The following is an 18,403-nucleotide window of genomic DNA, read 5'->3' as shown; positions in this document are numbered from 1 at the left end:
TATTACTATTTGCCTTCAGTTACTGTCGGATTTCCCAGGATTCCCAGTTCCACGGACTGGCCTGTCCTCCCCCACTTACCTCGGTCAGGATGTCAGCAGGGATGCCTGTAGCCATGAGGATGGTGCAAAGCTGCTGCAGGAGCCCGCACTGGAACATGGCCTTCTGGCAGCTGCTGGTGGCACCAGGAGGGTTGGTGGGCGACACCAGTACCCGGACAAGCTGTGAAAGGGAAAATGTGTCTTCTGAAGATCTGCAGCAGGCACGGTGGAGCACACCTGCAGGCCAGCGCCTGGGAGGTGGTGGCAGGGGAACCAGGAGTCAAGACGAGCCCGCTTGGACAAGACCCTGTCTCAAAATCACCTGTAAGGGCTGAGACAAAGCTGACGCATGCGAACAAAATCTCTGTATGGAGCATCCCCTTAGGTGCTCACCACAGCTGAGTGCGGTCCCTTTCTTCTACAGCAACAGTGTTAGTGCACAATAGACTTTGCTATTCGCTGAATGTTCTCCCTCTCAGGTGACCTGAACTCTCACACAATAGCATCTGCCTCAGTCATTTCTGCACTCAAGTAACAAACACAGTATTTACAAAATAAGACCTATCCTATCAAAACTGAGTTGAGGTACAGGATGGCAGGCTTCTATCAGAGAGAGTGGGAACTATCTAATGACAGAGTGGGTCTGAAAACAGAGCGGCTTAAGTTACAATGAAATTCCCCTAACACTGGAGAAAGAGCTGAGAGGCCTGACAGAAGACTCATGCACTAGGTGGGGCTGGTCTCATTAATTAATTAATTAATTAATTAAATCTCTCCAATTCCATTATTACTCTGAACCTAAACATGAAGTTTCAGAAACAAACCACTATTTAGGCCCAATTACATCTTCAAAATAACCAAACAAAGGCTTACATTTTCACAAGCTAGTCATGTCTATTTTATATGCAAAAATTGTGTATACCTAACATAGTATTTATGACAAAGCTCGGTTAACAAGAGTGTCAGACAGAATGTCACCCATGACTTTACAGTAGATAGGCCGGAGTAACCAACTAAAACAGTAACATTACTACAGACAGGACTTCCACACATTCTATCTCCCTGAGAAAGAGGACTTTGGGAGAGGGGTAGAGAGACAATAAAACCAAACCAAAACAACAGGTTTGAAAGTGATGTTTCGCTAGCTGTGGTGACAGACTTGAAATCTCAGTCAGGCCAGGGCCACAGAGTGAGACCCTAACAGAGAGAGAGTGAGCGGGCCAGCTCCTCAGAGGAAAAGCTCACCTCCTCCCACCAGGTTTGTTAGTTTGGGTTTCCAAAGGCTTAGGCAGAGGGATTATAACTGCAGCAGTGAACATAATGAATCAGTTTCATCAGGGCATAGCTATTCTAACAGGAAAACAATGATGCTCCTTCAGATAAGCAAACCTACATGAAACTGGAGAGAGAGACAGAGAGGCTGCAGGTGCTCTAAAAAGACCAACTGTGGCTGCAAAGCATGGACTCAACTACTCCCTCTCTGAGATGGAGACAGTATCATGAATGAATCTCAGTTCCTTTGCCTTGGAGTCTATGGTCTCCACTAGCACGTGAAAGGGACATTTCAGTGAGGAATGCAAGGCAAGTTTATCCACTTTTTGTTTTGTTTTTCAAGACAGGGTTTCTCTGTGTAGCCCAGGCTATCCTGGAACTCACTCTGTAGTGCAAGCTGACCTCACAGCGATCCACCTGCCTCTGCCTTCCCAGTAGTGGGATTAAAGGTGAGTGCCACCACACATGGCTAGTAATTTAATTTTTAAATTGACCTTTCTTCAAAATAATTCTAAGGTAGGGCGTAGTGATGCATGCCTTTGATCCCAGCACTGAGGAGGCAAAGGCAGGTGGATCTCAGTGAGTTCAAGACCAGCCTGCTCTACAAAGTGAGTTCCAGGATAGCCAGAGATGCTACACAGAGAAACCTTGTCTTGAAAAAGTAAGTAAGTAAGCAAATAAATAAATATATAATTCTTAAATTTTCTTTTTTTGGTGTTATGTAAATTGGGAAGAATAGGACTGAAGGTCAGATAGAGAGGATGCTAAATGAAATGTTCTTCATTGAGAGCTAACTTTATTCATTTATTTATTTATTTTTTTAAATTTTTTTATTGGTGCTGAGAATCCAACCCAGAGCCTTGTGTTTGTTAGGCAAGTAAGTACTCTACCTCTAAGCTAACTCCTCAAACCCTATTTTAAAATTTTTATTATGTGGAGAGGTGAGGCTCTAAGAATGAATAGGCCATGTGTGTGAAGAGGCCAGAAGAGGGCATCAGATCCCTTGAATCTGGAGTTACAAGCAAATGTCTGCTTCCTAACATAAATGCTGGAACCAAGTCTGGGTCCTCTGGAAGAGCAGTGAATGTTTTCAATCACTGAGCCACCTCTCCAGCCCCTCAAAAAGTTCTTTACTTGGTTCTCTAAGTCTTATCACAGCTACACGGCTCCATGACCCAAGGACTCCGAGTGGACCTATGGCAGAGACATTTGCACATCACTGTTCACTGCAGCAGCACCATCCACCACAGCTAAGTCAGGAAAGCAACATGAGTGTCCAACAACAGGGGAGCGAATAACAATTTGGGGTATAGACAAAACTGAGTGTTTTCAACCAGGAGTATGGAGTTATGGGAGCAAGAGACAGCTCAGTGGTTAAGAGCGCTCACTGCTCTTGCGGAGGACACAAGTTTGGTTCTCAGACCCTGAATCTGTGGTGACTCACAATTCCCAGTAACTCCAGTTCCAGGTCTCCAACACTCTATTCTGGCCTTCATGGGTACCCATACATAAGTGGCATAATTCACTCAGACACAGATATAAATGAAAATAAAATAAACCTTAAAAAAATAACAGGCCAGTCACAGAAAAGACAAATGTCATACATTTCTTGTCATTTGTGGGTTTTAGATCTTTACATAAACACTGTCTATAGAACTGAGGGAAATAATGACGGGGAGAGGGTCAGAGGGAGAGGGGAGGGAGCACAGGGCAAGCATGTGACCAGTATGTAATACATACTTCTATGGAAATGTCTTTATAGATGTCAGGAGGAAAGGCTCCTGAAACCTGAGTAAATACAATGACCCGACACGGGACTCACATGGAAGAAAAAGACTGTCCTCTGACCTCCACACCCAAGACATAATAACATGCTCAATCAAGCACAGTACACTACTCAACAAAATTAATGAAAATCTCTTATATAGCACATTACTATATACAATGAGTGTATTATTTTTTTAAATCCTTAAAAAATTTACATCTCCCCTAAAACCAAAAACTGAGAATCCTGGATTTAGCCAAGGGAAGCAACTTCCTTTTCCCTGAAAGGATCCCTGACAGAATTCTCCCACAGTGATGGCCAAGGACCACATACCTGTAGCATTAAGTGTAGATTGGTCACTTTCTGTGCTGACCAACCAGAATTTTCATCTCCAACTTCAAACCAAGGTTTCATACGCTGAATATATGAGCCTTCTTTAAAGAAGTTTTGATTGGAATTGTTGTTCTTTAACAAGTTCTGAAGCAAAATCAAACAATCTTCTACTACTATACCTGGGGAAAAAGGTAAAATGGCGGCATTAAGGCTGGTGACATCCAAAAGAACTCAACCCAGTGTTCTGAAGTGGGCATCTCCCTGGTCAGTACGGCACAGCAGGCAGCCTGTTCTGACCCCTGCCTTCCGCCTGCCTCTGTCTCTGCGCTCTTTCTCAGCCCACAGGGACTTCTGTAGAAAGCCATCTTTCCTATGCCCACACAAGCTTAAATACCAAGTTCTCAGTACTGATGAGCAAGATGGACTCAGACTGACACACACAGCCTTCTAGAAGCTTCTTCCTTCCACTACATTATAATTCACCAACATAGGAGTTTGTCAGTGTCCTATGTACCACTGCATTCCTGCAGAGACAAGAAGCAAAGACTTCAGCTACATACGAAATAGCACACTATTAAACATTGATTAACTGACTCCATCACACCTTACCCATGTGACACTTGTCCCTGCCTCTTCTCCAAAATCCCTCCCCCTCCGGGTTTCTCAATCTGGCCACTCCTCAGGCTATTTTCCATGGTTCCTGTTCTCCACTGGTTGATCCTTCTCCTACTTCTTTGCTTACAAATATCACTGTGCTGTGCGGTTTCACCTACACTACAGCTTCTGTTATTATCTCAATGAAAACCTTCCCACCTACCTCTACCAAGTGCGAGAACAACCAAGGGTTCCTGCTTTCTCTGTGCAGTACAGTGTTCAAGGCTCTCACTGCTCTAGGCCCCCTAGTACGTACACACACACACACACACACACACACACACACACACACACGTACACACGTACACACACACACACATACACACACATGTACACACACACACATACACACACACACACACACACACACACACACACACACACACCCCTTTGGTCCTACTAACTGTATGTTCAGTTGGGTAAATGCCCTTGCTGACAAACCCGATGACCCGAGTTCAATCTCCAGGACCCGTAGGGTAGAAGGAGAGACACAACTCCTGCAAGCTGTCTGATTCCCACACGTGCTGGCACACAGCACACTGAATACGGTAATGTGAAAAAGTCTAAACAGCTGCTTAGAGTAGGCTCATAGTTAGAGAAACAGGACAATGAGCAGCTTCCACCTGCTCTCCGCTCCTCAGTCCCCCGTTATCATCATGCGTTGGTGTGGTGCACCTCTACAAGGGGGATCAAACACCGGCACATACTGCTGACGATCCCAGTTCCCTCTTCACACTGCAAAACTGAGTTCTGACAAAGGCACAATCTGAGAATTTACCTTTACAGTACCAAACAGAAAGGTCTCATCACTAAAACTACCCTATTTATCCCCTTTCCCTTATCCAAATCCCAGACAACTGCCTCTACACTCTCTCCCAGAAAGCTGTTAAACTGGAATCACTCAGCAGCATGGACTTAAGGTTCCCTGACACCTTTCTGTGGCTTGACAACTCCTTTTACTGCTGAGTAAGATCCAATTTCATGAACCCATTAGCATTTATCCCTTCACCTACTCAAGGATATCCTGGTTGCTTCCAAGTTTTTTTTTTTTTTTTTGAGATAGGGTTTCTCTGTGTAGCTTTGGAGCCTTTCCTGGAACTCACTCTGTAGACCAGGTTGGCCTTGAACTCACAGAGATCTGCCTGCCTCTGCCTCCCGAGTGCTGGGATTAAAGGCGTGCGCCACCACTGCCCAGCTTTGCTTCCAAGTTTTAGCAATGGGAATAAAGCTTCTATGAACATTTAAGTGTAAGTTTTTTGTGTAGATATAAGTTTTAATGTAATCTGAGTAAATATGAAGCAGCATCACTATTAGATCACACAGCAAGATTGTGTTTGTAAGAAACTGTCTCACACTGGCTGCATCCCTTTGCATTCCTATCAGCAATGAGTTTCTATTTTTCCATCTCCTCACCAGCATCTAATAGTTAGAATTCGGGATTCTCACCACTGCAATGACATGTAGTGGTATCTCGTCATTTCTACTGCAACTGCTTAATGACATGATGCTGAGCAATTCTTTGTATGTTACTGCAAACCTTAGCCTCTTCTTTAATGAATCCGTTCAGATCTTTACACTACTCTTAAATTTGCTTTTCTTTGCACTATTTGCAAGTCCTTTTTCAGATACAGTCCATGCCCTGTTACTGAATTTGCTTAACAGTGCCTTTGTAGAACACAACTTTCTGTGTTTTGTTTTATCATTTTTTCGAGACAAGGTTTCTCTGCGTAGTTGTCCTGGAACTCACACACTGTAGACCAGGCTGACTTTGAACTCACAGAGATCCGCCTGCCTCTGCCTCTGCCTCTCAAGTGCTGGGATTAAAGGCGTGCGCCACTGCAACCGGCTTATAACTTTTCAATTTTAATAAAGTCCCATTCATCAGTTTTTCCTCTTAAGGATCATGCTTTTCCTACTGCATCTAAGGGTCTGCTGCTTTGTTTTACCATGCTATTTGCAATGGTTATTTGCACCCATCACCAATTAAAATATTTAGACTCAAAGGAAAGCAAATCTGTCTCCAGAATGTTCAATTTTGCTGTTTTAAGGCTTCCCTGAGACTTCAAGTCTTCAACCAAATTACTTTTTCCCTATTTAGAGATATACCTTCTAACCTATCTTCAGGACACACAGCTATAATCCCAGCACCTGGATGCCAAGGCAAAATTACCACAAATTGAAGGGCAGCTTGAGCTAATGAGAAAAATATCGATTGTTTAGAAATGTATGAGATCCAGCTTGTTCCTGCCTTAAGTTCCTCCCAACTGTAAAGAACAGTGCTGTGCCTTGCCCAGAGAGACTTCATTTTCAAGCAGCCGTTGACTCAATTTCAAGGCTGGAAGGGCCCTCTGCACCCAGGAGGACAGGTGAACAACTAACGCTCTCTTTTCCAACTCCACCCATGAGGCACAGATGTGCTCCTGGGAGTAGGAAGGACCCCATCCATTTACTGGGGTGAATGGAGATGTGTAGGGCACATGGGCATATTAAGATCACATCAGGAAAACAAAGTCCAAGAATTTGTCAGGCTAAGTGGGTACAAGTGCTTGCCATGCCTGGAGCCTGTGTTTATCGCTGATCCCTCCTAAAGCTGCAAGAAGAGAAACTACTCCACAAAGCTGCCCTGTAACCTTCACACAGACACTGCCCTCCTCCACTACCAACTGCACCGCACACAATTTTTAAAAAAGATTTATTTATTTATTGTGTATACAGCATATATGACTGCAGGCCAGAGGAGGGCATCAGATCTCATTACGGATGGTTGTGAGCCACCATCCGTAATGGTTGCTGGCAATTAAACTCAGGACCTCTGGGAAAGCAGCCAGTGCTCTTAACCTCTGAGCCATCTCTCCAGCCCCACACACCAACATTTTTTAAAGAAAGACCTCGTCAGCACACCAAACCAAGGAAGGGTGTAAGTCCCTCCTTCGATTCCCCGTAGAGCAGAGGACACTCAGCACTTGGACAGTGGTTTGTCACCTGTGCCTCAAGGACGAGCAGAGAGAGGACTCCCAACTGTCCCAGGGCCTTCAAGTCTACTTGGTCCCTGCTGTTGACAGAGTCCTCTGTAGCTGTCCCTCGTTTGTCCTGCTGTCTGAAACTGCTGTCCACTCATCTGTCCTTTGTACCTCTAGAGCCAAGCCTTCCACACGGCTCCTGCAGCTCAACTCGGACCCTGTATTTTGACTCTAAAGTGAACACCAGCCACGGCAACTGCTCCAGTGTTGTGAGAAGCTGAATTGGTTCATTATCACAGTCATACAGGCTCCATGTTCTAGCAGCTTCCCTGGCTTCTGAAGCCTCCTAACTCTGCTGGAGCCCTTAGCTCTAGCTCTATGTAGTCCGCACCCACACACAGACTTACTGAGTGACGTATAATGTATGACCCGTGAGTTAGTCTTAGGAACTAGGATGTCTATAAAAGAACCCGTGTTGGCAAAGTGGGAGTATCTGCAAGTTGCTGCTTCTGAAACTACAATGTCTTGGGAGTTGGTTGTATTTCAATAAATTCTAACACTGCAGAAGACGTGAATGTGCTCATCTGTGCTTTTCACATGGTGTACTCACAATGCAGATAGACTCTAGTCTTTCTTCCCTACCTAGCTTAAATGTTCAGAGAGCTTCGTTTCTTCTCTTCAAGAGATAATCTGCTAAGGACTCTTGTCTCACTGACTTTCAAGGCCTGCGCCCTGGAAACGGCTGAAATCATGTCTACGTACTGCTGTAAAACCAGTGACTACCCCAAGGTGAGTGAGTACAAACAGTCGCCACACGCTCTCCTCTTACCTCCATCACTGTTCCCCTCCTCTGTGATGATGTCCAGCAGCCTCTCAAAAGCGTTTTCAAAAGCGACAATTTTCTGGATCGCTCCATTGCTCCTCGTTAGTGCCTGCAGCAGTAAGACGCCCTTATGGAGGAGAGAGATGGCATTCAGTCGAGAACCAACTTTACTGGACACCTAAAAATTACTTTAAAATCACAGAATCCATACTAAAGAGGATTTTACAAGTCCAACTACGTCACTCTCTACAAAAGGACATAGAGGGCAGAGACAGTTCAACAATTTGCTTTTTTTTTTTTTTTAAATTATTTATTTATTATGTATACAGTGTTCTGCTTGCACATATCCCTGCAGGCCAGAAGAGGGCACCAGATCTCATTACAGATGGTTGTGAGCCACCACTTGGTTGCTGGGAATTGAACTCAGGACCTTTGGAAGAACAAGCAGTGTTCTTAACCTCTGAGCATTCTCTCCAGGCCCCCCCCCCCTTTTTAAATTATTTATAACAATTTGCTTTTCTGAAGGACACAGGTCATAGAGGGACGGGGCCTTGGTAAGAGTTCACACTTAAGGCTTCTTTTTACTGTATATGATAAAAACACAATTACTTCAAATTCATCCATCACCATGCAGTTTCCATAAGCTGAGAGTGATTATCCCCAGACCTACTCTTTTATAATAATAATAATAATAATAATAATAATAATAATAATAATAATAAAATACCACCACATTCTAACAGAACTTCTACAGGGTTCAGGAATTCTTGCAAATACCTGGCCCCAAATTCTCACAATTTGATTTTAAATCGACAGGAGAAGAAATGAAAAGTCATGCCTCATGAATAGAATGCCCTGCACAAAGTTTACAGTTACTTGAGGTATGGTTTTTCCTCCCACAGTCCTTTGTGCCCATCCTTCCCGACTTGGGGTGGGAAGAACGGCCATCCTGCCACCAACGAAGTGGTTATCCAGGAACGCACATCAACATTCACAAGCACAGCCACAGCACGGGCTTCAAGAGCATGCCCTCAGGCACTCAAAGAAATCCAGAATTTGTCCTGGAGGAGGTGGGGCTCCAGGTGAGCACATGGGGACTCCAGATGTGTGTATTGATCCGGATCAACAAAGCTGTCTGGGCCAAGGGCATAAGGAAGGTTCCACAGTGGATCATGGTAATCATGACCCTGTTAATACATTTCAAATCTCCAGTCAGTGTGGGTAAGACCTAACTGCTGGATGTCAAAGTTATAGAACTGACAAAGGAAAGTTTAAGTCTTTGCTCTTTTTTTTTTCCAGCTTATTAAGCTGTGTAAGTTTATAGACTTTGTCGCCATTAAACAAATTAACATTGCCGCTTATTACTCATTTCTTTTTGTGTATGGGTGTTTTGCCTGCATGTATGCCTGCACACCACTTGCATGTCCAGTGCCTATTGAGGCCATAAGAGGGCACAGGACCCCTTGGAACTGGAGTGACAGACAGTTATGAGCTGGCATGTGGGTGCTGGGAATTGAACCCAGGTCCTTTGAAGAGCAGCCGGTATTTTGAACTGATGAGCCCTCTCTCCAGCCTTATTACCCATTTTTTATTTCAGTATTACACAGCAAGTCCCTGTGAGTCCCTAGGTGGCCACATGGTGAGAGAGACAGAAAACACAGCAGGGTTGGACAAGGCACAGCTACTATTTCAGAGGAAGAGGGTGAGCAGTAGGGACCTCACGCCAGCAGGTTATTTCAGTCCCGCAAGGGCAGATGAGGGGCTGGCTGTTATCAACGGGCCGCTAAGCTCTGCACAAATTTAAGAATACCCACATCTCACTGGGCTCACGCCACACTTTTCCCTGATTTTCAAATTTCAACGCTAACATGAAAAGTAAAAAAAAAAAAAAAAGATTTTAGATGTTGACTTCTCCTGCTAACTTAATGCTGCTAACCTGAATTTAACTGCACAAAGAAGAAGACCGATGGACGGTACACACAGACCAGGAACCGAGTCTGGTAAAGTGGGCAGACTCACTAGCTGTCTAACTATAGGTAACACACAAATCCCGAGTCTCAGAACACTTATCACACAACAGCACACGATCCTGAATCCTGTGACACTATTTTTTTAAATACCAAGAAGTATCGCACTATGTAGCCGTGGCTTCCATGGAACTCTTTATACTCATTCGACTGGCTTCAAACTCACAGAGATCCTCCTGCCTTTGTCTCCAAAGTGCTTGGGGCTAAAAACATGTTCTACCACACCCAGATGTCACTGAATTTTAAAGACTGAAGGTAGGAAAACAGCATCTACAGAGTTTACCATTTTTAAATTTCAATATTTATTAGTAGATTATTTTCCTCTTATGCTGAATAGGTCAATTGAAACCAAGAAAACACAGGTATAAAACATAAAATCAAGATGTTAGATGTTACAACAAAAAACAAAAATCTCCATTCATAAAATTAACAAAAGCCAACACAGACAATCATTTTATCTGTCTCAAATAAAAACCAAAGCAAAGAGTTAGGGGAAAATAGACTTAAACCATGATGGAGATGGGGGCACAGAGGGGACTGGGTAGAACAGATTGTGGTGGTTTGAAAGAAAATGGCCCCCATAGGGAGCGGTCCTATTAGGAGGTGTGGCTTTGCTGGAGTAGGTGTGGCCTTGGAGAAGTGTGCCACTGTGGGGTGGGCTTTGAGGTCTCATCTATGCTAAAGTCACACTCAGTGACACAGTTGCTTCTGCTGCCTGTGGATCAAGATGAAGACTCTGAGATTCTTCTCCAGCGCCATGTCTGCCTACACGCCACCAGAAAGATAATGGACTGAACCTCTGAACTGTAAGCCACCCCTATTAAATGTTTTCCTTTATAAGAGTTGCCATGGTTGCTGGGCGGTGGTGGCGCACACCTTTAACCCCAGCACTCGGGAGGCAGAGCCAGGTGGATCTCTGTGAGTTTGAGGCCAGCCTGGGCTACCAAGTGAGTCCCAGGAAAGGAGCAAAGCTACACAGAGAAACCCTGTCTCGAAAAAAAAAAAAAAGAAAGAAAGAAAAGAAAGAGTTGCCATGGTCATGGTATCTTTTCACAGCAACAGAAACCCTAAGACAAGATCAAAGTACCTGATAAAGTTGCATGAAACTGTAATAATTTTATTTTATACAAAATATATGCTCTAAGAAGGAATTAAAGAGTCAAGGTAGGCATCTGTTAAAAAGCAATTTTATATATGAAAAATCAAAACAAATTCTGATGACATGAACCAAGACTTAGGGAAAGGGAATTTCATTTGATGGTTCAGCAGCATCTTATTTAAACTGGAGGCTGAGAAGAAACCTTGAGTTTAAGGTACACAGTCATATTTTATTTAATTTAAAAATATACCTATGTGAATACATATGTATGTGCCTGCATGTCTGTATCTGCACCACATCATACAAGAGCCTGTGGAGGCCAGAAGACAGCATCTAACTCACTGGAACCAGAGTTACAGGTATGATGAGCCTATTGATGGGGGGCCTGAGAACCAGACCCTGGTCCTCTTAATTGTGGAGCCATATCGTTAGCCCCTATAGTCATATTTTAATTATAAAAAAAATCCCAAATTATTCCTACTAGATGGATGTTCACTTAATAAGGCAATTCTAAAAAAAAATAAATAACACGTAAATCAGGCACAGGGACGTATGTATGCTAGCATGCAGGAAGCAGGCTCAAATTTTAAGCCCAGCCTGGGCTACAGATTAAGATTCTGTCTCAAGACAAACAAACAAATAAAACTATTAAATACTGAAGAATAAAGATTGATTTCTTGTAAGTTACATTATTATAGCATTTTACTTCCTATAATACTGCCTTGCCATACATACTACAAAATTTGTATTTTTATTTTATGTGTGAGTGCTTGTCTGACTCTATGCATATGTACCATGTACATGAGTGGTACCTGCAGAGGTGTTGAATGCCCTGGAACTGGGGTTACAGATGCATGTGAGCTGCCATCTGGTGCTAGGAACTGAACCTGAATCCTATCCAAAAGCAGCAAGTGCTCTTAACTGCTGAGCCATCTCTAGCCTCACTACAACAAAATTTTAAATATTAAGTTTAAAATCTATTTATCTCACATTTCACATGGACACAAGTCAGGGGTTTGGCTTAGTCCTATTTCTGCTTTGCATTAAGCTGTTACAAAATTCAAAATCATGTGAAAATATCAAAGGACACAGCAGAGTGGAAAATACTACACAATAGTTGCACTCCAGAGTTAAAGAGGTTATCAATGAAAATCCTCTGGACACACATTCAGTGAAGTAAGACTGAGGAAGTCAAGTGCAACAGTTTGTAAACTTACACCACTTAATGTCTCAGAATGGCTCCTCTACTCTGTAGGAGGAAAGACAATTTCTGAGGTGAAATTCTATGTCAACATCTCAGAAGACCATAGAAGAGAGCTTAAACATATGCAAGCAGTAAATCGGAACAGCAGCATGGCTTGTATAACTCTAAATTCTAGCTAGGCAGAAGACAAAACAAAAACAAACAAACAAAACAATGTAAGTTTAAAAGGTCTACATGATTGGCCATCACCCCAATTTTCCAAAACTAACTTTTCTTAACTCATAAGGGAAAACAAAGATGTTATTTGCAAAGAGAAAAAATAAGCATCATATGCCCCCTCTCCCAAACTGAACTTACATCATTACGTATAATTTCTCTGGAATCTGCCAGTAGGTCCATTAGTCTTGAAACACCTAGAACACACAACCGTGAGAAAAATACAGGCAGACTACAAAATTACAACTTATTCAGGCACACTTCAGTCACTTTCCCTCAAGACTGCACAGGAGAAGTCACTCACCCATGGGACTGACTAAGACAATCTGCTGCACCGGAGGCCCCAGCTGTTTTAAAAGAGAAGTCAGCAGTCTCACACCAGGCCAACGGACATGGAAATCAAACTCCTGCAATGGAAGAATTTCAACGGTTTAACAACTTCAATTCCTATTTTCAAAGAAAACATTTTCAACTAAGAGTGCAATGAGAAACTACAAGTGAAAAACAGAATTTCAGTGAACTTTAAAAATGAGTTAATGTTAATTGATTAAATCAACTACAATGTTAATACTGATAATACTTTGTAAAACTAGAAATAAGATGCATATATCATTTTAACAGATTACATATTTCCTATAGCATGCGTGTGGATCTCTCACATGCATTCAAAAAGCATGATACAACGAACTCTACTCCTTTTAAAGTATGTGCTGCATACTACTTCCTCAGGAACACCCACGAGGCAACACGACAAAATGTCAAGGTTCTCTATTTACCTCCAACAAAGATAACAGGAGAGTGACATTTTCTGGCTGCTTAATGAAAATTTCTGTAAACTGGCTTCCCAAATCCTCACTTGGTCTTGTAGAATTTTCTTCTGTAAGAAGATTCAAAAAAACAAAGTACTTCAACATGCTGCTATGTGAAAGTATCCTCTCACTGAAGAGTTAAACAGAAATGGCAATTTTTCTGGAATTTAAATAATTCAACAGTATGGGCTGCTATCAGTTATACAATTAAGAGTGAAAACTATTTGTAAACTCACTTTATAGCTCCTCCTCAAAGACATCAGGTTAGACTTTAACTAGGAGGAATCATTTAGGGTGACAGAAATAATCTGTCTTAAATGTAGTGGTTCTACAATTTTTTTTTTTTTTTTTTTTTTTTTTAAGTGCTGGGGTTTGGACCTAGGGCTTTGATTACGGCAGGCAAGCACTTAACCACAGGGCCAAATCCCATCACACTACTCATTTTTTTTTTGTCTAAACTTATAAGACTATACAACATCTTCCTTTTTTTTTAAATTTTTTTAAATTTTATTTTATTTTATTATTATTTTTTTTCAAGACAGGGTTTCTCTGTGTAGTTTTGGTGCCTGTCCTGGATCTCTCTGTAGCCCAGGCTGGCCTCAAACTCACAGAGATCCACCTGCCTCTGTCTCCTGAGTGCTGGGATTAAAGGCGTGCGCCACCACCCGTCTGGTTAAGACTATACAACTTCTATGAGCAAATTTTATCTTACATAAATTATATCTCCAAATCAGTACATCTCAAAACAGTATTCATTGCTGATTTTTACTTGTCAGTGTAATTTAATTATAAATTAAACCAATCATCTTCAGATCATCCAGTACTGTTTTCATATAGAACCTAGAAAAGTATTTGGCAATAAAAGCAGAATTTAACACAGAATTTTTTTACAGTATTTAGTATAAAATGACTAATGAGTGCATGCCTGCAATCCCAGCACTCGTGAGGCTGCGGCAGGATGGTGGCCTTGAGTTTGTCACAGCAACTGAATGCAACTAGAACAAAAGTAAGTACTAGGAGTTGGGTATCGTAATAAACCCAAGCATGTGCTTTCCTGCCTTGGACTGGTTTGTTAAAGGACTGGGGGGGGGGGGGGCTTTGGAATTTTGGAGTGGAAAAGTCGTCCAATTCTTAACAAGCCATTCCTTCTAGTGAGAGCCTGAAAGATCCAAATGCTGAAAGAAAGGCAGACAACGCAGGCCTGTGCGGTCTCAGAGGGGAGACGGTTTGTGACAGTGTGCACTAAGAATCTACAGAGGCCAAGAGCGTTCCGCAGTTCGGAGCACTTGCTGCTGTAGCAGAGGGCCTGGGTTCGGTTCCCAGCACCCACATGGTGGCTCACAACTGTCCATAACTCCAGATCCCAAGTTCCAGGGGATCCAATGTCCTCTTCTCACCTCTGTGAGCATCAGGTGTACAATCATGCAGGCGAAACATTCATTCAGATAGAATAAAAATATCCCCCCAGAGAGGACTGTGTGTTTAGTGATCCGCTGGGGCTGAAGAATCGGCTATGACTATCAAGGGATCAGAAGCACTGTGCTTCCTGGGGCAATGGGATGCTGGTCTGCTGGGGCTGAAGGTCAGCTGTGACTGACAGGAGATCAGCTTCCCTGAGGTGAAATACTCTCTGCTTCATTGAGACAACAGGAAAGTATTTCCTTAGGTCAGTACTCAGCAGCTGTGGTCCAAGGGGGCCCAGCCTGTATCTCAAGCTGACAAGAGCAGAGCATGGTCCTTCATGGCACTGGCTTTGAAGGCACGGGAGATGAAAGATGGGAGTCGGGGTTGAGGGCAGGTGTCAGAGAGAGCAGCTCAGGGCGGCCACTCAGCCCACTGTGGTTGGCATTGTCCCTGAGCAGGTGGTCCCGGGCTCTATTTAAAAAGCTAAGCGCAAGCCGGAACCAGTAAGCAGTATTCTTCCACGGTTTCTGCTTCAGACTTCCTTCAGTGACAAACTGTGACTAGAAGTGAAAGCCAAATAAACGCTTTCCTCCCCTAAGTGCTTTTGATTGTGCTGTTTGTTACAGCAACAGAATAAACATATACAAAGGCCTAAATCATTAAAAAAGGTTGATAAACACGGATCTAATCAAATTGCAGTAGTTCTGAACTAGAAGCAACTCAGTGCCCACTGAGAGAAAGGCGTTGAAGCTGCACACTGGGGCTGCAGAGGTGGCTCCGTGGTTAAGAGCGCCGGCTGCTCTCCCAGAGGTCCGGGATTCAGTTCCCAGCAACCACATGGTGACTCATCACTGTCTGTAACTCCAGTTCTAGGGGATCCTATGCCCTCTTCTGGCCTCTGTAAGCACCAGGCATGCAAGTGGTATAAAGACAGGCATGCAGCTCAAACACCTATACACATAAAATAAAAATAAATAAATAAAAAGCAAACTAGTTAAAGAAGGGAAAAAAATACCGATTTCACGGACCCATCCTAGAAAATGTTTTTTGTTAACTTAAAAAGACTTATTTATCTCTTAATTTCCATGCATGAGTGTTTTGCCTGTGTGCATGCATGTGCACCACGTACGTGCTTGGTGCCTTGAAACTATCATAATGGATGGTTGTGAACCACCACGTGAGTGCTGGGAACCAAATTTGGGTCCTCTACAAAACCACAAGTGCTCTTAACCCCTGAGCTTCTATCTCTCCAGCCCCTCAGTTGTTTTCTTAAATATTGAAATAGTTCTATGTAGGTAATTACAAATAATTAACTTGTACTTGGAGCCTTGGCAAGCTTTTCAAACTACAGGAAGGAAATGGGGCACTGTAACATGCATTTGCTGAAGCGAGAGTCTAGAGACAAGTGTCCTGACAGAAGAGCTGAGCTGGTTCTCACCGTTTATCATCCTCGTGGAAATTCTGTGGGGCCTCAGAGGGGAACACTGCATGTAATATTGACCTAACTTTGGACCGTTTTTACACAAGACAACTCTTAAACCCTTGTGCACATTCAGAATGCAGGACAAATAAAAGGGTTAATTCAGTACTGGCACCAAACATGAGAGAATAGCCCATCAAAAAATAGCTAATACCCTTGATTTATTCTGTAACTATAGCATATAAAATACTGTAGCTTATTATCAATTTGGCTATACATTTTGAATTCAACTAGTGTGGTAGAATCTGATCTAAGACCACTGTCTGAACTACGGTTTCTACTGCTGTGATAAAACACTATGACCAAAATTAATTTGGGGAGGAAGGGATTTATTTCAGCTTAAAATTGTAGTCCATCATGAACATAAGCCAAGGCAGGGACTCAGGGCAGGAACTGAAGCAGAGGCCATAGAAGAACACCGTTTAATGGCTTGCTCAGTCTGCCGTCTTTTTAATTAAATAATTAATTACGTTTGGTTTTTCGAGACAGGGTTTCTGTGTAGTTCTGGTGCCTTTCCTGGAACTCACTCTGTAGCCCAGGCTGGCCATGAACTCACAGAGATCTGCCTGCCTCTGCCTCCCGAGTGCTGAGATTAAAGGTGTGAGCCACTGCTGCCCAGTTCTCAAACTCACAGGAACTCACGAGACCTCTGCCTCCTGAGTGCTGGGATTAAAGGAGTGTACTACCACTGTCTTAAGCACTCCAGGACCACCTGCCCAGAAGTGGCACCACTGACAATGGCTGGGCCCTCCCACATCAACCACCAACCAAGAACCATACCAATCACCTATATTCTTGCCTACAGGCCAATCTCATGGAGACATTTTCTCAATTAAGTTCATTCTCCTAGATATGTCTAGGTTTGTATCAACTTGACAAAACCAACCAGGATAACCATCAATCTTAAAAAGTCACAGCTCTAAGGCAGTACTTCCAAGATTTATTTTTTTAAATATTTTATTTATTTTTGCATGCACTGGTATTTTGCCTGCATGTATGTCAGTGAGAGGGTACCAGATTCCCTGAAACTGGAGTTACAGACAGTTGTGAGCTGCCATGTGGGTGCTGGGAATGGAACCCAGGTCCTCTGCTCTTAACCACTGAGCCATTTTTCCAGCTCCAAGATTTATTTATTTTGACTTTATGTGCATGTGTGTTTTCCTTGCATGTTTGCCTGAGGACTACATGCATCAGTGCCTGCAGAGGCAAGAAGAGGGTGTATAAGCTCCTCTGGGACGGGGTCCTTTGGAAGAGCAGCCAATGCTCTTAACCACTGAGCCATCTCTCCAGCCCCAGCACTTCCAAACTTTAATGGAATGCCCTCAAACTAGCTAAGCAATAGTACACAAAGCTTTCAGTGGTATAATAAAGTAAAATGGTTAAAACTATTAAATTAATCGTATCTAAAAGTTATAAATCACAGCTACAGCCATAAGAAACTTTATTTAACTTGTCGTGGTGGTGCACACTTAATCCCAACACTCTGGGAGGCAGAGGCAGGTGGATCTCTGTAAGTTCAAGGCCAGCCTGATCTACATAGTAAGTTCCAAGATAGTCAGAGCTATGTAGAAAGACCCTGTATCAATAAAACAAAACAAAACAAAATTAGATCTATTCTACATACAGTCAAAGGCATGAGACAAACCACTTTGACACACTGGTACACTTATACCACAGTTGAGTTTATCTCTTTAATCTTAGTTTAAATATTATGTGCAACACTTCCTCTAACCTGTCAAAATAGGTGATCCCTTAATGTAAGTGGGGGAAAAAAAGTGATCCATTGTTAAAGCAAAGAAAACCTAAAACAGAAGAGTAAAAGACTAGTTCTTAAGTCCATGTGTGTGTGTGTGTGTGTGTGTGTGTGTATACAGACCCCATATTATATATATATACACACACACATATATATATCCCACCACTTTCCAGATCTATTTATACAATTGTATAATTAGCTTTAACTAAACACACAGATACGTTTGTTCTTAAAATGTATTTATAGGTGCATGTTTTCCAGAAGTAAAAAACCGTTTAAAAAACACCATGGGACCTTTCAATGCAACTCTATACCAAGTTCACAATCTATACTCTAGAGAAGAAAACTGCTGTACAGATGGAGGTGATCTAAAGCAGAACATGGTGGCACATGCTGGTCTATAATCTTAGCACTCAGAAGGCAGAGACAGAGGATCACTGCAAGTTCTAAGCTAGGCTGACCTACAAAATGAGTTCCAGGCCAGCAGTGACCACATTACAGGACCCTATCTCAAAAATCCACACACACACACACACACCCCTGAAAAAGGAAAGAAAAAGAG

General features: G+C 42.7%; 1 protein-coding gene across 4 annotated transcripts in view; it reads right to left on the bottom strand.

The window, feature by feature from the left end:
- The window catches only part of Uso1 (USO1 vesicle transport factor), a 69,682-nt gene that overhangs the window by 30,160 nt on the left and 21,119 nt on the right, over positions 1-18,403 (bottom strand). For all 4 annotated transcript variants that reach the window (XM_028881913.2, XM_028881915.2, XM_028881914.2 and 1 more), the window contains 6 exons: positions 13,169-13,269; positions 12,697-12,799; positions 12,534-12,589; positions 7,853-7,973; positions 3,410-3,588; positions 80-220 (listed from right to left, as the gene is read on the bottom strand). In XM_028881913.2, the coding sequence (XP_028737746.1) occupies positions 80-220; positions 3,410-3,588; positions 7,853-7,973; positions 12,534-12,589; positions 12,697-12,799; positions 13,169-13,269 (701 nt within the window). The remainder of the gene's footprint in view (positions 1-79; positions 221-3,409; positions 3,589-7,852; positions 7,974-12,533; positions 12,590-12,696; positions 12,800-13,168; positions 13,270-18,403) is intronic.

Source organism: Peromyscus leucopus, chromosome 10, assembly GCF_004664715.2.
Source record: "Peromyscus leucopus breed LL Stock chromosome 10, UCI_PerLeu_2.1, whole genome shotgun sequence".
NCBI lineage: Eukaryota > Metazoa > Chordata > Mammalia > Rodentia > Cricetidae > Peromyscus > Peromyscus leucopus.
This window is presented reverse-complemented; position numbering and strand designations above follow the sequence as displayed.